Source organism: Larus michahellis, chromosome 1 (assembly GCF_964199755.1).
Source record: "Larus michahellis chromosome 1, bLarMic1.1, whole genome shotgun sequence".
Classification (NCBI taxonomy): domain Eukaryota; kingdom Metazoa; phylum Chordata; class Aves; order Charadriiformes; family Laridae; genus Larus; species Larus michahellis.
In genome coordinates this window covers 62,704,409-62,727,060 of record NC_133896.1, presented here as the reverse complement: position 1 = coordinate 62,727,060, position 22,652 = coordinate 62,704,409, and the positions used below count along the sequence as shown (strand labels likewise).

The window sequence follows — 22,652 nt, the reverse complement described above, 5'->3', positions numbered from 1 at the left end:
TTTTCATTTCCCCTCAAACATTTTTTGTGCTGCACAGAACACTTTTGTACTCATTATTTTTGCAAAATTAATGGCCAGGTCAACTTTCAGCAGGAATCAGGGGTGAGAAATTCAGGAGGGACAGGTGAGGCCGGAATAAAGTGGAGGGCCTTTCCCCAGAAAAAAAGTTGAGTTTTAGTTTTTATGTAAGAGAGCGCTCAGATAAAAACACAAATTAAAGACAACTAGCACAAAAGGAGTTAGATACTGAAATGAGGGAGAGATGAAGATTATCCTATAGGTTGATTTCAAGCAACTCTGAGCAGTTAGGACTTTTTTTACAGTATGTCTCCTGTTGTGACTCATGTTTACCAAGGGCAAGAGTGACGGCCGCTGGGGTCACACCCCCAGCCCGGCTGCCACCGAGCACGACTCACCTTGTGCCACCCCTCGGGTGGCTGCCAAACAGTGGGGCCTCAGCAGCAGGAGGTGGCTGTCGCAGACCGGCCGGCACAGCCCGAACTCCGCCAGCTCTGGCAACGTGTTGACATGAAAACAGGGAGACGAGGCGGGTAAATCCTTCTGTTTCACCTGGTCTGCCTTCATCTACAGCTCAGTGTGACCTTTCTCCAGGGGAAACCTCCGGCTGCCCGTGTCCTCCTGCATGGTGGAAATACTCGCAGCTGGAGGGGAGCGGAGTGTTTTCGGTGGCGGGGCGTGGACAGCGGGGACAACAAGCGGCTTCACCCCACAGAATCACTAGGCAGGGCTAAGCCTGTGTGGGTTTTGCTCTCAAGCTTTCTCTTAAACAAAGGGAGACCGAACCAACCTCACATCTTTGCACAGCAGCACCCTGCTCCCCGCAGTTCCCGTGGGAAGTCTATTACGCTCTGTGGGTTTCATCAGCGTGAAGGGGAAAAAAAGAGAAAATTTTTAGAGATAGTAGCCATCCCACTAGGATTGCTGCTCCAGGCACCTTCCTCCTGGTCTCCCATGGGATGGCTGCACATCCCGAACAGGCCCCAGACAGCTTCGTTCTCACACGAACACCCAAAGCCATGAGTGACTGCCACTGAAGAGCACCAGCAACCTGCTCCCTGCTGAGTCTACCTCTCCCACTGCCTTTCTGCCCAATTCAATGCCCGAAGTTTTCTCTAACGAGGACATCGTGGTGGGTCAAAGATAGGAGGAAGAAGAGCCAAAAGCCTGGGGAACAGCAGCAACGTGCAGCGCTCATCAGACCAGGACACTACCACCAGCACTTCAACAGTGTGGCTTTTCCAGCCAGGATTGTAGAAAAAAAGCCTTGCCATCCAGATAATATTGTTTTGCCAGCAACCCTCCTGGTCTGCAGATAGAGCTGTGCTGGTGGGAGAGAGCAGCTCTTGGCTTTGCCTGTGCCATGGAGGAGGTGGCTTAACTACAAGAGGAGAAAAAAAAAAAAAAAGTTCTTTCAGCACCATATTGCACATGGGTGATGGAGGCAGTGACACAACTGTGCTCACGGGGCGAGAACGGCAGCAGCTTCTCCTGTGGAGAGACCCCAAGCTTGAACTGACCCCAACCCATAATCCAACACAGGTCCTTAAGGAAAGGCCAGTGTTACTGTGCAATAGCTGTTGGTAGCCTGCACAAAGCAACTGGTTTCATCCCATTTCTCGATGGAAACATGTCCATAGCCCATGTTAACCCAATAGACACTGTATCAGGGTGACCAAAGACTGGGGTTTTTTTAGGCTTCCACAGAGCCTTTCCAAAAATTTACGACTGCTGGTCAGCTTTTCTGGGGGGGAAGGTTCAAACAACATGCAAAATCAAAGCCAAACAGGGAGACAAATTCTCTACCCTGACCCTCTGCTTCTTTCCAAGTCTATTTGACCATCTTCGCAGGACCAGAAGGACGCTCAGAACACAGAAGCTGCCTGGGACCCTGTGGGTAAGGGCTGGCTCCGGAGGCCTTTCCTCCCTCTGGCTGCATCAGATCCTGGGGAGAAACCTTCAGGCTTGACCTTCAGGGGCTCTTCACCCGCCTCAGCGCTGGTATCCACCTCCTGCTGGAGCTGTTTCGGTGAGAGCCCTTCTGTTACCTCACGCTGTTGTGGCAGGAAAGTTCAAGGTGTCCTGGCAGCAGGAAGCTCCTTTGCTCCACCCTCTGCCCTGCGCACCGGCTCTCTGAGCTTATCGAGGACTTGCTGGAACAGAACTGTGCCGGCAACCTGAGCCGCCGTGCGGCAGCTCGGGTGGGAGCTGGACCCCCAACATGAAGCACTTCTCTGGCAAGCCCTGGGCAGCTTTCACTCTGGTCTTCTTCGCCACCGCGCTCCGGTATTCCTGCTCTGAAGGTATTTCTCTTCTCTTATGCTCCAGTTTCTATACTCTGCCCTTTTCCCCCCACTCCTCTCAATACCTAAATATATCGCCCACTGACAGTAATTTGTTCTTCAAAAACAAGGTGGGCTCCCTTGTCTCATCTAATCTAAAAGGCACAAAGAGCTGGAATTGATTAATGCTAATGAGAATTACTTGGCGTGATTGATCACAGCATCTTTCCAAAGAGATGTGCTTTTGCCGGCTATTTACAGATCCACTGTAAATGTGACTGAGCTGCAGGTTGCTCCGCTGAATGGCAAGGAGATAGGGTACCACAGTTACCTGGTCTTCCCATGTTTGCTGAGGCAAGGGACCATTTGAAATGCCACCCAAGAGGCTCACTGTAGTCCGGTTTAGCTCTTATTAGGTGCTTTTTGCAGGAAATCTGGCTTTGGTGCCCCCTTAATTGTAAAAGTTGCCTAAAACCAAAATGTAAACGAGACCTGTGGGCTGCTCCTTTCCCATCAGGCTGCTGCCTGCATTTGTATATCAGCGCTAGTTGAGACCTGCCAGATGTTTAAAGATGGGTTAGCTTTGACAGCCTGTCCTTTGGGCTGCAAAGTCTATAAACACAAACCAGCACTCTGTATTCTGCAGCACTTTCTTCCAGAGATCATACGCAGTTTTTAATGATTTTTCCTAATGCTCCTGTGAGGTACTTATTAACTGAGAAAATAAATTATGGGCTTGGCCAAGGTCATTCAGCAAATCCTAGCAGAGTAAGAAAGAGGAATGGGGAGTAGTCAGAGCCTCCCCTGGAGCAGGCTGCCCAGGGAACCCGCACCCAGCGTGGCATCAGCCATAAGGAAAGATCTGGTCTTGCTGACGGTCGGTCAGCTCAAGCCCCAAAGCTGGGCAACAGCAGGTGACCCCGAGGGGACACCTCCTGCACAAAAACCTCAATTTATTTGCTGGCAAATTGCTTAGAAAATACCAAAACTCAAAGCAAAGGTTTGCTCAAAGGTCTTGTTCTGTTTTGTTTTCCTGAGCTGAAACTAAACCTGAGCCATTATTTTGAAGTGCGCCACGAAGATGATGAGAGGGCTGGAGCACCTCTCCTGTGAGGACAGGCTGAGAGAGTTGGGGTTGTTCAGCCCGGAGAAGAGAAGGTTCCAGGGAGACCTTATAGCGGCCTTCCAGTACCTAAAGGGGGCCTACAGGAAAGATGGGGAGGGACTCTTTATCAGGGAGTGTAGTGATAGGACAAGGGGTAATGGCTTCAAACTGAAAGAGGGTAGACTTAGATTGGATATCAGAAAGAAATTCTTTACTGTGAGGGTGGTGAGACACTGGAGCAGGTTGTCCCGGGAAGCTGTGGATGCCCCATCCCTGGAATCGTTCAAGGCCAGGCTGGATGGGGCTTTGAGTAACCTGGTTTAGTGGGAGGTGTCCCTGCCCATGGCAGGGGCGTTGGAACTTTAAGGTCCCTTACAACCCAAACCATGCTATGATTCTATGATTCTATAAGTGTTCAGCAAAATCAAGCTGGAACCGACCTTCTCTTTCTCTCACACTCCAAACTATCAGCTCTGAGTGATGGTTTGACAGGAAACACTTTTCTCACAGCCTCTGCCTGGTCTGCAGACCACAGCATGTTGGAGACCCTCCATCTGCATGCAGCCGGAGCCCTTACTCCCATAGCCTCTCCAAGCTGGTTTTTATGTATCTCTGCAGGGGACCATTTCAGCATGGGATACTTCATCTGGCTGAACTTGAACTGTACTGCTCATAGCAGCACAGGAGGAGATATTTCTTTGACTCCCTTCCATTCTGCAGCAGGCGACAGGCTGGTGTTAATGCACAGGGACCACGGCAGCCTTGTGCTTTTCCCAGGCAGGTGCCCTGCAGCTGTCCTCGCATCTGATCCTGCGGTGCTGCAAGGTGCATGCTGAAGCTGAGGGGCAAGGAGGGTATTAGGAGGTCTATGGAGGGTTTGGCCTGTGATACCATGCACAGGTTTGGAGGCCTGAAGGCCAGTCACAGCGCTGTGCCAGAGTGCACGTGTGCTCTGATTACGGGTAGGAAGCAGGACAAAGAGCCAAAACCTTCATCGAAGCCCCTGTCCCCCTGCCACACGTATCACTGTGTGTTGGATTTACCAATCCAAGCTGGTTAATGGGTTTCAGACACAGCTGCACCTGAACTGCAGCAAAGCCAAAGTTTCCCCCTGAGGCTGCGGTGGATCTGCTGAGGCTCTGCACTGATGGGCTCAGCCCTCGGCTCGGCCAGGCTGCCTTCACACCCCACAGAGCCACCGGGAATTTTCTAAGGGCAAAAGGAGGTAGATGTACAACTCACTGGCCATGGATCGTGCCGTGCCACTGAATGCTCTCTCTCATTTCAGTCCTTCCTCGTTCTGCCCAGGTAGCTTGGGAAAGGACAGTGGTTAATTTGAGCTCTGAGCGAATGGCTCACACTGGAGTCATACTCAGGTAGAGGCAGAGTGATCCAACTGCTCCTTACGGCTGGCGTTACAGCAGGTCTCTCTAGAGCCTGTGTTGACAGTGGTGGGGTCAGGAAGCATACCCTGATGCAGAAAAGTTTAGGGGCAGAAACTTATTTTCTCTGAGTTGTTTCCATCCTACAGACCTCTGCGAGGCCAATGGCTTTCAGTTTTTCATGCTTGATGCACAGCATTGCTTTTCTAATTCAACTTACCTTTTCTCCTGTGCTTTCCTTCTGGCAGCAGCTGAAGATGTCTCCAATGTTTCAACAAGCTCCATGCTCACAACTGAGTACGAACCACCATGTCTTAGTAAGTTTTCGTAAATCATTACTATCATGATAAAGCCAGGTGATGAGTCTGCACAGGTGACTGAGAGGCTGTCCTAGAAAAGGATTTATCTGTTGTCAAGGCTTCCATTGTGGGCGAAACTCTAGGATGCATTTCTAGTATTCCTCCACTGGCATGCCCTGTGCATCTTAGGTACCTTCAGGTGGAGTCATATCTTTAACAGACTAAGCATATAGCTAATTCAATATGCGTGTCCTAAAGCTCCCTGCCAGACTGACTGCCTGCAGGCACAATGTGGACTCCCAAGAACACCTCTTTCCCTCCACCCACTTCCCCAGACAGCCAGTCCCAGGCAACCTGAGATCCCACCAGCCCTCCCATAGTCATCCTCCATCCCAAACATCCAACATCCCCACAGTTCTGCACTTCCCAAGATATAGTACGTGTACCAATAGCGGTACACTACTTCAAAGCATGACAGGGGACAAGCATCCCTCCCCGTTCCCTAAGCACATACACAACATCTCTCTTTGGTTGTGGGAAGAGCTGCTCTCCACAGCGTGGGACAATTCTACTGTGTGCACTGAAGGCCAATGCACAGGAACATGGTCCTGCCCAACACACGTGAATGAGAGTAGCTGAGCAGGAACTGCACTTGCCTTTTCCCTGGAATGGTGCGAGAGGCTGTCTGCCCTGCACCAAGCTCAGGAGGCATCTACTTTTCACAGCTGACAAGCTTCGTGCACGTCAACGTGCAATGGATGTAGCTGCAAGGTGGTTCTAGCTGCCTCAGCTCTCCTGGGTGCTGGGGCTTCACGCTCAGCTTCTATCCCAGCCCAAGGGGTTGAGATACTACGGTCCTTCAGGCTCCCTTTGATATTTCCACGTTACCACTCAGGGTGCAGACACAGAGCTAGGTCACTTCACTGTGCCCTTGTGATGGAAAAAGTACAGCAGATGCTTTAAATAACAACATAAATTATTTAAATAACAACATAAATTAAACAACTAATGACATGTTCCTTAACTGACTTTAGGAAATTGGACTGATTTAAACAAAAAAAAAAAGATGCAAAAGGTGCAAGAAAAAACCCCCCCACACGGAATTGTTAAAAATTATTTAATTTTTAAACATGTAAAACAGGGATCCTCCAATAGTGGTGTGTTTTGCAGTTGTTACGCACAAGTCACAGTTAACAGCCCAGCAAAGAGCAGCCACTGCTGCTATTGCCAGCAGAGGTACTGGGTACCTAAACTATTGGACATCCTGCTGAAGGTGTCTCTGCTAGACACCCTCTCACTCTCTTACATGAAGCTTTCTTTACCCCGGTTTATTTTAAATTTTAACTAGCTGCTTCTATCATAACTCCATTCCTGAAACTGACTGAGCAGATGCTAAGTAGGTGTTTTAAAAGATTTGCATAGTGGTGGGCACAGTGGTTAAGAGGAGCAGCTCAGGTGTTTGGCCAGACAGGCATCACCGAGTCTTGAAGACATAGAGATGAAGATGGATATTGTCATCCCCCAGGTTAAGAGCCAGGCTTAGGAGAAAGATGCCAAGGCAGCCTGACAGGCCACAGGGCAGACAGTGAAGTCTCATCTGCCCTCTGGCAAAGGAAATCTGTTACATACTTGGCCTCCCATCAACTCATTTCATTTCTTCACCACCAGACGTGAACTTCTGCCCACAAGCGGCCATGTGCTGCCCGACGGCTATGGACGATTATGGATGGATTGCAGCGGCTGTCGGCTGGAGCCTCTGGTTTCTGACCCTCATCCTACTCTGTGTGGACAAGATCATGAAACTCCGGCCTGACGAGCCCAAATATTTGGTGGCCTGAAGCAGGGCAGGTCAGCAAGCAGCAGCAGGACCCAGGAGCAGTGAGGTGCAGCCTGACAGAGCATTTCAATCACTTCCTAAGAAACAAAAAAGAAAGGGAATGTACCTTCAGCCAAAAAAGGCCAGGTTTAAGTGGGGCACTTGCTGGGGCTTCATCCTCCATGGCACGTAAAGAGCTGCCAGGCAAGGTGTGGAGCAAGCAAGTCCCTGCCAGCCACCACGTATGATGTCCCACAGCGCACAGAAATCCTTGTCCCTGACCCCATTTCATGCTCGCTGTGAGTGCACCAGCAGCCATGAGACGCTGAAGGACCAGTTACCAGTCTAGAGCATATTGCCTTAAGAAGCACAGTACAAAACCTTTGACTTTGAAACAGAGAGTGGGCAAATAAAGCTATTTTCTGGAGGATCGGTGTTACCAGATCCATCACTAAGCCACGGGCCAGGTTACATCAGTACCTCAGGTGTAACTCATTGATTACACTCCATCCTTCCCACTCGCTAACCTGCGGTATTTTAAAGTCTATTAACTGACACCAGTGCAAACTCTGTTACGGAAACCTAAAGATTGTTTGGGCCGGTTTGAAATTAAAACTACTTTTTTTCAGTGCAGTCTACACGTGAACCGTTTTGTGGGAACTGAACGTTGGTTGTACTCATTCAGCTTGTACCTGCCCACGTAACTAAGCCAAGCTGAACCACGGCAAGCGGGATTAAACCAGCACATCCAATTCATGCACAAAACTGCTCCTATTTATGCAAGATGATAATAAACACTCTTACTGATGGAAAGGTTCTCACTGACTGGTTTATATTGATAAAGCTTATATTGGCAAGGGATTACCCAACCCAAATAGTTAGAAACATGATTCTGACAAGAAACATTTAGGCAGGAGGGTGTGTCTCACTGCAGTCAAACTGTCTGGTTTGGGGCAGTTGCACCAGTTTGATTTCTACCCATTATTAAAACAATAAATCAGTGTTAAACCCATTTAGACATACACAGGATTAGCAAACCTGCTAGAGACCAACTGAAATGAAACATAAAAAGTTACTCTTCAACCACAAAAAGCTCTATCGGAGATTCGTCTCTATTAAACTTCATTAAAGCCTCCCTTCAGCTTATCAATGCGTAACTTTCCTGGTTAGAAAAGATACAAATCAGTTTAAGACTCTTCAAATGGATTCTGGCACAAGTAGACACTTGGATCAGGACAATGCTGTGCCATTTCAGAGCGATGGGCAGTCGCCCCTCATCAACTCTTCGCCATCAACAGGAACAGGCACAAGTTAGACACTGAGGAAAAGACATCCTTCCCTACTATTAGGATCACTTAACACAAAAAAATCTTCCGGAGCTAAATGCTGAGCAGAGATGCTAGCTTCAGGTTAGAAAGTTTTGAAAGGGAAGGGCTTAATTCTTTTGTGGCTTTTTTTTTTTTTTTTCTACTGTGTGTGTTTTGTTTGGTTGTTTATTTTGTGTTTTTTTTTTTCTTTTTACATGTGCCACACTACTAGTAGTAAACAATCGCAAAATATTGCTCAAGAAAGAAATAAATCTCACCGTTTCAACACACAACCATTAAAACAAAATTCTCACAAGACAAATCTCCGTGTTGGACCATTCAACTACTTCTTTCCACAAAAGAAAACAAAACCAAAACCCAAAAAACTCTTATATGTACAGAACTTATAGAAAGAAAGGACCCTACATCTTATTGTTGGTGTTGACTGAAAGAACAGTGATATACTGACATACTGTTAATAACCACTGCAATCACTGACAGACAACATATCTTGTAGCTACATACATTATTTTTTCCCTGATTTATTAGTTTTAATAGTGGGAAATGTGCATTGGCCTGAAAGCAACGCGATACATACTGTGAAAAAATCTCCACGTATTGCCTTAGCGTCCACCTTCCGCAGACCTCTTCCTACAGCTCTCCAGCCTTATGGAGATTGTTCTCCTGGTTGGGAAGACAGAAGCGGCTGTGGCGCTGGTTTTCATCTTTGAGGGGAAAGGTTTCATAGCTTTCGCATTTCCTTGGCTAAGGCTATGAGTGCATGGATACAGCCAGCCACGGAACTAAATCTGTTCCAGTCTGAAGAGTCGTAAGCACGTGACACGAGCTGTAGATGTCCTATAGCCCAGCGCTACACCTGCAAACTAACCTCATAACAACGGGGCAATTCTGGGGGCTTCCTAAAGCCTGCCTTTAAAAGCACAGCTTGTTTGTTTTTCACACTCTCCAAAATAGTCTGCTTGTGTGTAGCTACCTTCAAAGAATGTAGTAGACTTAGCTCAAGTTTTGCTTCTCGCAGATTCTGTTGAGGATTCCCAGCTCAACCGAACTGCGGAAAAAAAAGGAAAAAACCAACCATAGTTTTTCATATGATGTAATGCCCCCAAAATTTTGTATACCGATGTTCAAGGGTTAACACCCAAGTCTCAACAAAATCAGGTATATAAATGGAATACCTTACAGATAATTTCTGCTGTTAAATGTATACTTTTTCTAGACCAGTGGCCTGTAAACCACTGATCTAATATAACAGTTTTGTTTCCTTAGTGCATCACCTGCTTTGACATTTGACATTGCCAGGTTTGATCTGTAGCCTCTTCAAGTCATTTGACTTCCTATGAAGCGGTTTGGGTCACTTAGAAAAACGTAGTCCTGTAACGAATTTCATGAACATACTCCTACTCCCGGTGCCTGTTGGGATCCCTAAACAAAGTGACAGTATCCCGAAAGCTCAAAGGCTACCAACTTAAACATCTTACCTGTTCCCATGCAATATAGTACAAACCAATAAAATATTATTTTAAAGAGACTCTCTGAGTTACACACTATGATTGTACTGATCCTAGTCATGGCAGGCAATCAGAAGTACAACCATAGAATCATAGAATGGTTTGGGTTGGAAGGGACCTTTAAAGATCATCTGGTCCAACCCTCCTTCAATGAGCAGGGACATCTTCAACTACATCAGGCTGCTCAGAACCCCGTCCAACCTGTTCTTGAATGTTTCCAGGGATGGGGCACCTACCACCTCCCTGGGCAACCTGTTCCCGTGTTTCACCACCTTCATTGTAAAAAAAAAAATCTTCCTTATATCTAGTCTAAATCTACCCACTTTTAGTTTAAAGCCACTACCCCTTGCTCTATCACAACAAGCCCTGCTAAAAAGTTCATCCCCATTTTTCCTGTAGGCCCCCTTTAGGTGCTGGAAGGCTGCTATAAGGTCTCCCCGGAGCCTTCTCTTCTCCAGGCTGAACAACTCCAACTCTCTCAGCCTGTCCTCACAGCAGATGGGCTCCAGCCCTCTCAACATCTCTGTGGCCCCCCTCTGGACCCGCTCGGACAGGTCCACGTCCTTCCTGTGCTGCACTGTGCAAAAGGTGCAAAAGGAGGAGAAAAGCCCTAACATTACTGTCAGTGTTTCAGGGGCTCGTCAATAGCCACAGAAAGTGCAGAATAAAAAAGTTGCATCCAAAAGACTTGAGAAATTGATATAAAGACAATTATGAGTATGCAGAAATGGATTATACATACTTAATTTACAGTAAATATAATCTAAATGTTGTCTGCTGCTACATTTCCTGGAATATTTTTAGCTAGGGAACACACAGTCGCACAGCTTGTGGGTTATAAGCCCTATTTAAAGACAAATCAAGTCACAGTAGAAGGCTGTGGTCTAGTTTTGGTGCACAAATTAAAGGTGACTCTTAGCACAATGCCTCATAAATGTGGTGCACGAGCAATGTCACGGACCGGTGTACTCATTTCTTTTGTATTATCTCATATTCCCCATAATATCACGGACATTATAATACCTCTAATAGTAGATCCCCAACTACTGTCGTGCTGCCCAAGTCCTGTTGACTTCAAGGGAGCGACACATACATCCAGCACATGCCTTGTTTTGTTGGTTTTTTGTTCTAATTTTTCATTCTAATTCAGAAAGCCTGTCATTTTTGTTCCCAGGGGAAACCTTGGAAGTAAAAACTAACTCCTGATTTATCAGTGTGGATAAATCATTTCACCTGTGTTAAACCCTGGTGCCCCTTCAGACTGTTACTACAGTGTCATGCTGTAGCCCTGAGCTGGTTTAGGCTCTTGTACCTCTCAAAGCGTGTAAAAAAATAAGATGACAGCTGCAATTAAGCTGCAAACTACCCTCTCAGAACGATGATAGAAATGTTAACGTTCCAGTCCTTTATAGTACACTGTCCAGTCAAATTCAATGTTGTTGGACCAAAAAGTTCCTCACTGGAACGTGATGGAGAAGAAATCAATTCCAACTCCTGTGATTTAGTAAAAAGAAAAGCAAAAAATGGTTGAAATCTGGGTGGCTGAATAAAACAAGTGTGACTGAAAAACAGGAGTTTGAACCCTAACATTGCTGATCAAGCCAGAACCGTTCTTCATATTTTCTGGACAAAGTTTCCGAATTTCAGGCATGAAGGTATGCAGTGCCTGGGAAGGAGAGAGAGATGCAGATGGCACCTGGGAAAGCTGCTGGGATACGAGTGTCTCAGATGGACAAACAGAGCAGCAGGGACGTGTAACTGATCAGCACTTTGAATACCAAAAGAGAAAAACATTAGCAGCAGCACAGCATTCCACGGGAACTACTTTAATTTGCCTGGAGATAATATCAATCACATCTGACTAGTGATTTTTTTAAAAATTCTTAATTCAAGACTAAATGGATCAGTACTTGATGCATGACTCTTCATCTTTTTCGACACCATTGCTCCGGTAATGACTCACATTACTCACTGCCTTTATCCTTGGGGTTTTAGTGAATGAGCTACATATTAAGCAATTGCACTTTACAATCATTACACTTTGCAAAATCACTAGAGGGATGAAAGCTGGCAACCATCAGAGCTTCCTACTTGCATGAAACACACAGAGAAAAGACAGAGGTTAAATTCATACGAAAAGGTGCTCTGTACTGGGACTCTGTAGGAATTTTGATAAAGCCATTGTAAAAACTAGGATTTCAGAAAATTACTGTAATTAATTACAGCCAAAGAATGAAATACAGGCATTCTTGGGAAGCAACCACCCTCTCTCATCCTCACGCTCCAGACCCCACTTGTTTTATGGTATCAGCGGTACCAGCATCTGTTGCGGAATTCAAACCTCACTGCAGGTTTCTCTCCCACAATCAAACATGCACTTTTCAAAGAGCTTATTTCCTACTCCTATTTCATAATAACCTTCCGGAAATAAACACAGGGTAAACAATGCAGTATTGTCTCCCAAGTCCGCAAACCGCTTGGGAAAAAAATACAGCTCTAAGAGACGCAGAGACTTTTCCTGTCCATTTTGACAGTATGAAGTCTAGAGACGCATTCAGTTAACCATTTTGCTCACCTCTCAGAAATAACATCTACGTGCCCCTATGTCTTTCTGACATAAAGCTCCCCCATGATTGACTTCTCCTTCCAAAAAGGAAGCTTCTCCGCATTCACAGGGGAAAAGCATCCAGTCTCAGTGACCAGCAAATGAAGCTCTGTTCCCAACCCCACACACTGCTTGTCATGGTGCCGTTTGCTCCAAGAGCTGAAGAACCAAAGTCATTGTAAAAGTCGTCATTTTCTCCATCTGCCACTACATGTGGTAAAGTCACGTCTTCTATCTGTAAACCTGCCAGATGCATATTTTAGGGACATCGTGAACTCACCTTGTGTCAGTCCCAAATCCCTCCATCCCTCTATGTCTCCAAAGGTCCCCACCACAATTTGGTTTGCCACTTGAGGGAACCAAAAGAGCCTGCAGCAATTTATAACCTAATTTAGATGAAGATGCCACAGGTCACAGAGACTTTCGCATGCTGTTAAAACAGCAAGGTGGGATCAAAGGCCCATCTAGTCCAGTTGTCTGGTATGTGAGGAAGAAGATAAAAGCACACGGCATACAGCGTGCCCCTTCCCTTCCCCTGCCCTCCTCCACCCAGCTCACAGGTGAGATACAGCACCCTTCTGATACAGAACTGGGCTCTCTTGCAGCAGCTCTTCCCCCCAGCAGTTTGAAATTAGTCCTTTGAGGAATGCAGTTTCATGCAATAATACCGTTCTGTTACTTTTCAACTTCTCCCTTGCGATTACAATCACTCTGGTTTCCCCCACCCTTCTCTCTCCCATTGATCTCATTTTTCCATAAATTTCACTTCTGAGTTTGCGCACCAACTTAAACTCAGTGTGTCACCCTTTGACTATTTCATATGAGTGGCTTTATTTTTCAAAACAAGAATATAGAAGACATTTCTCTGATCGCCGAGTCCTTATTAAAGTTTCTGCTGCCTCTGTGCTCTTTGGTGTCCCTATCTTCCAAACTATTTACCCATTTCAGCTTTACCTTTATTATCCACTATTTACTCGATACATGAGGTTTCCTCCCTTCATTCCATGCCCACAGCTGTGCCCAATGGTGGTTGCAACAACCCAAAAGACCTGCCTTTTCCTTTCCTTCTCTTCCTTTTCTAGTGGGGAACTGGAAATCAAGTCCACCCCCAACTGATGATATTTCTGTAAGGTCAGCCTCTTTTCTGATGACTTCTCTTCACTAACTTCTTTTTATTAATACCCTTTCTATCAGTGGCTTTTCTAATCTTTTTGATTTATCTGAATCAGAAGGACAGAACAAGTGTCACCAACATAGAGCACAGCTGTTGGTGAGTCACTGGGAGACCAGAACCACCTTTCCTAGCCTGTAGTTTCCAGATCACATGATTAAACGTGAAGACAAATTCATTTTTCAGTGTGACCTTCTGGAGCAAGTGACAGTACTTCTTCAGCTCTGTCTGCTCTGTCCAAATGGGGGAAGAGACGGGAGATACCTGCAAAGCAATCTCTGCTAGCCTGCTTCCCCTTCGTGGCATTTCAACATACCGTACATTTAAACCAGCTCAGCCCAACAACATTCAATTCTACCGTGGAAACCCTCTGGGCTCAAATATATGAAGAAATCACCATGCTTTAGCTGAGCTATACCGACATCTCACTGTGTGATGATAAGCTTAGGTAAGAGATGTTAGCTCATCGTTAAACAAAGAGGACTAAATAAAGCTCACTGGCACTAGTGTCCAGTGCTTCTTAGGTGCAAAGCTGCAGGAAACAGTGCTCTTTGCTCCCAGGCAGAATGAGATTATTGTAGGCAATATTGTGTAAGTGATGCTGTCTACTGGAAGTGACAAACTTCTCTTAACTTCTTTCCCGTTCTGCTCTGCAAGAGCAAGAGTGTGGTTTCCAGCATCCCAGCAAATTTTCTTCCACATGGCAGTGAATTATAGGCGCATGTAGCTGTAATGTAAATACTTGACTGCACGTCTACAAATCCTCCGACTGGGAGATTCCTCACCTTTAATCTTGATTTTTTGAAGTGTTCTTGTTTACAGCTGCCCTCACGAAGCCCAAAGACGGAAACTATGATAAGGATCAAACTCATCCATGGAAATTCTTGACAAGAAGTGTTCCAACCAAATTGCAAGGCGACTTACCTGAAACCATGTTATCCAGGATTGCATGGACTAACAAATCTGGTAATCACTTCATGAGTTTGTGGATGCCCAGATCACCTGTATCGCATCAAATTTGAACAATTTCGTATTTGGCAATTATGTTGAAGTACTACTGATAGTGGCTAATCCGCAATTCTTTCTCCTGTTTCTTTAAATCCAAGGATAAAAGCTTCCTGATTTTTTTTTATTATTGCAGTATTTTTTTAATTCCTATTTCTTTAGTCAAGTTTCTGTCAGATCTGCATTTCAGGACCCAAAGAGCGCAGTGCATTGCCAAATATAACACTGCATTAATTTTCCTTGAACACGAAGAAGTTTTGTCCTGAAAGGCAAACAATATCCAGCTACTGCTTCTAAATCATGCGCAGCACTAAAACGTTCAAACAGGCTGGATGAGAAAACCAACTTCCAAGAAGCCTTGGGACGGAAATCTTAGAGAAGTTTTCATGGGAACATGACAGAGCTCTTAAGAATTGTGTACGTTAGGATGTAATTTGAAATGCAAAACAATAATTTTCATCTTTCAGTCTCTTTTCTACTCTCTTAACTCTCATTTCACTCCGTCTGCTCCACATATGGCAGTAAGAGGATTACAGTAAGTGAACCTGAATCCCACCATGTCAGGGATCCACGGAGGCTTCGCGTTCATTTCAAAAGAACCTTCAAAGCATTTGTTCAAATGTGCCAACATTTTATTCTGATTAAGGCAAGATGTAACAGCCTAAACATAAACTTCCACTTAGGGAGTAAAAACTAGTCAAAAGTAAACAGGAGTGGCCATTACAAAGGAAAACACATACTTTAAATGTAAAGAGTAACAAGAAAAAGTAACACAAAATCAAGACAAAACATTCCAGCTCTACAAACTATCAAGTGCAAAAAATGTGTATTTTTCTAGTACTAATGTAACTTTTTTTTTCATCTATCAGTCTTCAGTGGGATTCACAGGACTGCAGCTCTGCTCTGGAAAAGTCTCTTTAAAAAGACAGTGCAACTCCACAGGATTTTTGCTTCCCAAGTTTCTTACTCTCAGGGTGAAAAAGCTCACCCAGGGACTTGTACGTCAAAGCCAGACACATCTTGCCAAGTGCATCCCAAACTGTAGTAAAGAATCTGTAGGATCAACTCTCCTTCCAAAGCACACATGCGACTAAATGGTTTTCAGTGGAAGCCATGCAGATGCGAGCAGGGACAATGCACAGGCCAACACTTGGATCTGAACTACCAATTCTATTGGTAGGAGCTGCCACACGCTCAGCTTGTTCTGCCCTCATTGAATTAGCATCAGCAGAAGAAAAATTTTTACTGTCCTCCTTCTGACAGAAGCTACATTTCAAGGGACACTCGCCATAAGACAGACACCAGACTTTTCAAGCAGCCAAGTGCACTCACACCGAAATACTGCAAAACTACAGTGAATCTTCATCAGCACTGCCAAAAACTTTCATTCCCAATTTCTGCTCCCTCAGTATTTAGGACCTAGAGATACTGGAATACATGAGTGACGGCAGACTGGCAACAGTAGAATACATCCCCAGGGTTCCTCCCCTATTTTTGAATAAAATATAACAGGAAGAGAGAAAAGACGCCCCCCACAAAAAGGAACTGGATTTTCATTTCCACATTTAAGCACTTCAAAGCTGCTACTTTTCTCTAGGCACATCTCAACAGTCCTGGAGAAACTCTACAGCCATGGTGACCTGGCTTTTGGGAGTCTCACTGATGAGAGATGTTCCTCACTCGCACAGACCAGCATTGCAAGTGGTGAAGGACTGCACAGAAGTGGGGTTGTGTTATGGAATCAACTTGAGTGGGGGCAGGGGGAGTCCCCAAGATTTTACCTCTCTCTCTTTTTAGTGCACCATCCCAGGTGGTCCCGGAGACTTTGTTGCTGGTCCTTTGCCTTCTGACAATCAGATGTCATCCTTTTTCTTTTAATCCCTTTTCAGCTTTATGTCCATATTCAGAAAACACCAAACAGGTGGGTTTTTTTTTTAAACACTAATATTTTTTGTTGATTTATTTGCTGCTGCAAAAATATGGCCCACATGCTCCCACCTCAAAGTCACAAATGTTCTTCAACCTGCCACTTCAAAGCTCTTGGCCAAGATATGGGTTTTTTTTCAAGGACTGGCACCTGTTAACAAAGAACTACTAGGTAAGGCATGGAATGGGAAATGCCCATTTCTTCCTCGAGCTGAAAAATTGTTAAAAGCTGGAAAAGGGGAGAATGTAGTGAGGCTAAGAGTTAAAAAATTAGTTCAACTGCCTACTGCCATCCACATCACACAACTGGTGACTTCAGTTGGGCTTGAATACATATTAGCTTCCTTGTGTAATCCACCTAATGTGTTTTCAAGCTGTGAGTTAACACACAACAGTGTCAGCCGTTTTGGTTCTTGGGAAGTTATGATCCCTATAAACAACCTCTTTCTAAGACAACACCGTCACCCTGTTGTCAGTGGTCTAATTTAAAGGCATTGGCTTCAGCACCTGGTAGGAACATGCCCTTTTGGCTGATCAATCTATTTACATATTTATGTGTATGTATAAAGGTGGATGATGTTGGGGTAGCCAACATCTCACCAACCACTCCTTTGGGTGCAGAGGTGATATACAGACCTTGTCTGATGCTGCTGGGCTCCAACCACTATATATGAAGCCTGTTCCAAACCACTGCAAGTACAGGACACTGCAAAAGGTCAGTGAAATTCCATTCACTGCCCCAAAGTGCACATATTTAACATTACGAGTCCAGTGCCTATGCCGCTCACTCCTCCTAAAAGCAAGGTTTTTGTTCCCAAGCCACATGCCCACAGTCACTGACAGCCAACATGTCACATCCTGGTAGAGAATATTTTATAGCACTGGAGTGTGCCCCACCTTTCAAATTGAGTGTATGAAAAATAATTGTAAAATTTCACTTAGCTCCAAAGATAATCAAAAAGCAGGCTAGAGGTCAACATTTTGGCCATGGAAAGGAAAAGCAAACCAACTAAGCTAAATTACGAAGCTCTCATCGCGCCAAGTTCTTCCATATGCCAAACTAAACACAGACTAAACACAAATGTCAAGGAAAATTGTGAAGAAAGAAAAGCCTGAGGATTCCATGAACCAGATGGTTTAGTCATGGAAATCGATGTAACTGTTGGTAACAGCTTTCTGTGCCTGTACCAACTTCTCATCTGATCAGTGTTTTCAGAAACTGGTAGATTTATTAACAGATACTTAAATTCAGTACTTTAAGTTTCAAAAAAAAAAAAAGGTTTGGTATTTTTTATCCCCTTTTTAATACGGCAATAAAGAAAACTGGCAAGCAGAAACTTACAGATTTCTTTTCCCTGAATTCCCAAGTGGAAACACACATTTTGGCACATGCATTCCAGAGAGTCCTTCTGTAGCACATGGAAAACTCGGCTTTCCCTGTAGCTGCAGAAACTAAAGTGTGGGTCTCCCCTGTTAAGACGATCCTTGGAACTGGTGCCTTACGTGTTACTTTTCTTACTGTATGAAGATACAGACTATGCCATACCTTTTTCTGGTGAAGCGTGGATCAGGTCTCCAGTCAGTCTGAGAGCGTAACTTCCAAACACAGTTTTGTGACTTCTTATATTTTACTCTCTTTCCCCGTGAACTTGTAAGGTTTTAAAGAGGGATTTTTGCATCAGAAAGCCTCTTTTATTTACCATTACATATTTGTCCTGTACATGTTCTTCATAAGATTTGGGACTGAAAAGAAAAAGGATATTCTTCCAAACATAAAAAGACAGAATATCATAATAACCAAGTTTTGTATTCCTTCTTAAGTATCTGGAACCAGCAGTCAGACAATGAACTTATGTTTTAGAAGACCACATTTTCTTGAAATGAAGTCACAGTAACATGCTAATATTATAAGCACTGGACTCCGACCTCACTGCAGAATTAAGCTGGAGAAGGCTGTGGGCTATGAAGGAGATAGATTTAATGGGAACACTTAGGAACAGTCAGTCTTCAGCATCGCCAAAAAGACCAAATGAACACTGCCCTGTACACTCTTCACTCTCCAAAACTTGACATTTTGCAGAGGTATTGGCAACATTCATGTTTACAAAGTTGGCAGAAAATAAATGTTTCTTTATTTTTATCCTAGAAGTGATTATCACACAAAAAGTTTAAAAAATTCAAAACATAATAACCTGTTGGTACTGCTGTTCACAAGCATGCTGGTGTTCTGACTCCATTCAAACCTCAACCAGTGCCTGTGAGAACTTTAAGTATCAGCCAAGGAACTGGAAACTAATTTAGACTGCTTTGCTCCAGTAAGTCTCTCAAAACAATTTCATACAGCCTTTTGATGATCATCAATAAAAAGAAAAATAACTGAGCTTCCCAATAAAGAGGGGAAACATACTTTTCCACATCACTGAGCAGCCAGTTGCTTCCTAGTTTTGGCTTTGGCAATGAAAATTATGTACTTACTTCATGAACAAGGTACTTCCATGTTCTTCCATGAACCTCCTACCTGTTCTCATTTCAGTCTGAGTTAGTCCTGTGACAGTTACTGACCTGTGCACTGGAGCCAGGAACACATGTGGTAGCCAAAGACCACCACACCATGCCACGCCAGTGTTACACCCTTGTATGTCACCAGTGCCATTTCTACCCCAGTGAGTGAGGCAAACAGAGCCCTACCTTGATCAATTCCCCAAAGACCTCTTTGGCAGACTACTGTTTCTTAGACCTTTTATGAGTACCATCTGCTAGCGTTTGAAATACCCACACTGTAGCACCAAATAGTTTTGCTTTTCATTTTTCTAGGGCAAGGTTCCCAAGCTTCCTCACAAACGTGCTTACCCCGTATCTCTGTGCCAGTCTGTTAGCTTCAGTTCAGTCTGATCAGAAAATAAAAACACTCCAACAAATCACAACTTAAGTAAAATTTCCGCATGTATTATGTCAGTTACAGTTATGCAATGGCCAAATATTAGTAAATTCGTAGCTAATATTAAATTAAAACTCTGGAAAAAACAGCGACAAACAGTTCCATGGCACGTACCATTCTTACCATGGGGATAACGCTTATCCTTTGTCCAAAGGGACAGTGGAAACAAGTATAAATATAGAAACTGTCTCAAAACCGCAAATCTAAGCCTATGTTAATGCTCTAAACTGTCACTGACTTTCACTAAAATTATTCAGATCCAAACATAAGCAATGATTTAGAACATCAATTTATAACATAATGCTGGTGACCCTGTACTAGTCAGGCTGGATTGGTTTCTGTCCACAAAGCAAGCTACAGAGTGGCAATATTTTACCGCTGGTTTTGCAAGAGCATATAGTATGTAGATATATTTTTTAAAGATATACATACACGTTTCCCCAAATTCAACTGTGGCTGAGTATTCCTCTCCTAGTTTTCGATAATTTTTAAACAAAATAAATACCAAGCCCTTTCTGTTTGGATGCTTTGCTTTGTTTTTCCAGCCTGAATGAGTCTACAGATATTTTCTTAGTTATACAAGGCCAATGTTTCACTTTGCAAACATTGAAGATGAAGGAACACTTGAAGCTTCAGCACCAGAAGGAAAACAAGGAAGAGTGCAGAGGGTAGCTCCATTCGGAAGCACAGAGCTATAACAATTATTGTTCCAGTTTGTTACAAGTAGCTCACAAAGACTTTTATTCCAAGTAGTCCCATCGATCCTGACAACCAAAGTGACTCTTACGTGGGACCACACCTTCAACGCTCTTGAGCTGATACAGTTTGTAATCTTGCAGAACAACATAAACCAGTTCTCCATAAGCAGTGGAGAAATCAGAATACTTGTTATCGCTTGCAAAGTGTCAACTCAGTTTATTCAAACCTTTGCCTACTTCCTTAGATAAAGAAGTCTATCATATTGGAGTTTGTTCCTGTGATTTTTTTGTTGCTGGAGCGTTGACTTCTTGACCTAAGATTTTATTTATTTGTCAGGCTGAACGATGGTAGGGAGAGAAGAGGAGCACCGTAATATTAGCAGATTAATTAATATTACTTGTGATGACACTGATGATTTTCCCTGTTTGTCCCCCATCTCTCCTTACTATCCTCATTTTGCTGCCTTTTTCATTTTTTCCAGAGCGCTGTCAACAAGAGCTGTGAAAGTTCATTCTTTTGAGAGAACAACATTGCTGATTTCCTCTAAGTCTTTGCTTCCATAGGAAGCAGATACTTGGCAGATTTGCAAGGGAATGCTAAATCAACTATGGAAGTTCTGCACTGTTGCCTGTTTCTGAGAAAGTCGTAGAAGTTCTTCTCTAATTGCTTTGATAAGAGAGGCTGAAGAGTGACCTGGCTGGAGGTCCTCAGTGGAACTGGTGGTGTAGCAATGGCCCTGGCCCTGAAGGCTGTTGTGTGGAAGCTGAGCAGGGGGTGCCGAAGGCTGCCTGGCTGAAGTCCTCGGCATCTGGAATACTGGTGAGGAGGAATATTCTTGGTGTCCATGCATATGCGTCTGGAAAAAGGTAGAAGGCATTATTGTACTTTCTGAACAAACATGATAATCCCAGAAAAGACAAGAAAGCAAAAAGGCAAAGAACAGAGAGAAAGCAGCATGGAGATGCTCCTATCTGCTGCCACTGTTCTTCTGTTGTATGAATGAATGATTCCTCTGATGAAGCACAAAACAAGTGTACACAAAATTGCTGGACTGCCTCAAGTTCAGGGACTTTCAAAATCTCTTTGAGCATCCAACTAAAAAGTCTGACCCCCTTTCTAATCTACGGTATGTTTAGAAACTGAAGTGGAAGGAGGTGGGAAGAAAAAACACAGAACTGGAAGTCAACAGAACTGGCTTCTCTGTCCTTGCCTTTCCATCAACTTCCTAAAAGACAACAGGCAAACCATTCTCTTCCCAGATGTCATTTCTCCATGCTATCTGTGAATAGAGATACTACTACTTTAACCTGTCCTTTCTCCGCCTGGCTTGTCTGTACACTTTTGTGAGGACCCTGTGACTGACCAGTGCCCATGAAGACACGGTCAACAGAAGTAGCAGCAGGAGAAAATTATTCAAATTGGAAAGATTAGATTTTTCTATACTCAACAGCTGTTTTATATATCTGAGAAACACCCTCCCAGTTTAGGGATGATTGTTGTTTCAGGGTAGAAAGGGGTTAATTCTGCATTTGTTCAGTAACATATATTTTCTAACAAAACAAGAGAGACAAAACAGCAGCCTGAGTTTATGGGCTTGTCTATCTGGAAAAAAATCTGCTTACACTAAAACCAAGCATGAATTTACAGTACACTAGGTGACTGCACTGACTCCCAGTATGGACACAAACAAGGTACATTCCGAAAATGTAAATTCCAGCTGACATCCCCTAAAGCAAGCGTTTCCTCTTGCCTCATATTGCTGAAGGCTGAGGCACAGCCAGAAGAAAACACTGGACACAAAGGACTTGAACACGCCCCATTGAACGCACAACTGGGAGCCAAAGCAGCGTAATCCCCTTTCCAAGGGTCTGCGCTGGGGATGAGGAGCAGCTAGCTGCAGCAAGTTCAGATCACAGTTGCCGCAATTTAGTGAGCACGATCCTTCTCTGTGGATAAGCCTTAAGTAGTAGCAGAGAGAACAATCTGATGAGGGAAGAAAGGACAGCAAGGTCGGCTAGAAGAGGATTCGGGGGCGACGGGGAGGGGAATGAAGGGATTACAAAGGAAGGATATGGGAAGGATGTGGGGGACCTAGAGTGACAGTGGCAGTAGAGTGCAGGGAACACAAAAATGCATGAGAGTTCCTTAATATCTCTCATAATATAAATGAATAAAATCTAAGCCAATCATAGGTTCTAACTCTCTTGCGCAGCTCCTGTACAGCACTGATCATTTACACAGTTAATCTGGGGAGAGAGATTAAGAGGAAAAGAAGCTTTAATAGAAGAATGATAGGTAAAGAAGGTTTTCCAAGTAACATCCTGTCTTACTTCTTATAAAAGGGAGGCGATTTTAGTATCAGAAAGGAATGAATGGGTCTCTTGATTGTTGAGAATTATTCATTTGGCAGTGAAACCTGAAACTAATTCATATGTGCAGTCTAGAGTTGGCAAACCTGACAAGTACTCTGTGGGTTTATAGAAAAAAAATGACATAAAAAAATATTAAAAGCAAACATTCCTTGACACATGAGTCTTAACAGCAACCTAAATTATGTTCAGGTTACTTTC

At 44.1% G+C, this 22,652-nt stretch overlaps 2 protein-coding genes across 6 annotated transcripts in view; one reads left to right on the top strand and one right to left on the bottom strand.

Moving 5' to 3' along the window:
• The first annotated feature begins 2,239 nt into the window (after window positions 1-2,239).
• On the top strand, window positions 2,240-6,924 carry TMEM213 (transmembrane protein 213). The gene is made up of 3 exons (XM_074572738.1): window positions 2,240-2,321; window positions 5,036-5,104; window positions 6,755-6,924. The coding sequence occupies exons 1-3, from the start codon at window positions 2,240-2,242 to the stop codon at window positions 6,922-6,924; spliced, it is 321 nt and encodes a 106-aa protein (XP_074428839.1).
• Window positions 6,925-19,370: 12,446 nt separating this feature from the next.
• KIAA1549 (KIAA1549 ortholog) overlaps window positions 19,371-22,652 on the bottom strand; it is a 152,142-nt gene continuing 148,860 nt past the window's right edge. For 4 of the 5 annotated variants that reach the window (XM_074582036.1, XM_074582058.1, XM_074582045.1 and 1 more), the window contains one exon: window positions 19,371-20,938. In XM_074582036.1, the coding sequence (XP_074438137.1) occupies window positions 20,684-20,938 (255 nt within the window). In that variant the 3' untranslated portion in view covers window positions 19,371-20,683. The remainder of the gene's footprint in view (window positions 20,939-22,652) is intronic. The other variant, XR_012586362.1, reaches the window with a different exon arrangement.

What these genes read in the sequence shown, in the direction of transcription:
- TMEM213 (XM_074572738.1), top strand. Translation starts at nt 2,240, where the DNA reads ATGAAGCACTTCTCTGGCAAGCCCTGGGCAGCTTTCACTCTGGTCTTC. An exon ending in CCGGTATTCCTGCTCTGAAG is followed by an intron (nt 2,322 to 5,035) that starts GTATTTCTCTTC and finishes TCCTTCTGGCAG; the next exon opens with CAGCTGAAGATGTCTCCAAT. An exon ending in GTACGAACCACCATGTCTTA is followed by an intron (nt 5,105 to 6,754) that starts GTAAGTTTTCGT and finishes CTTCACCACCAG; the next exon opens with ACGTGAACTTCTGCCCACAA.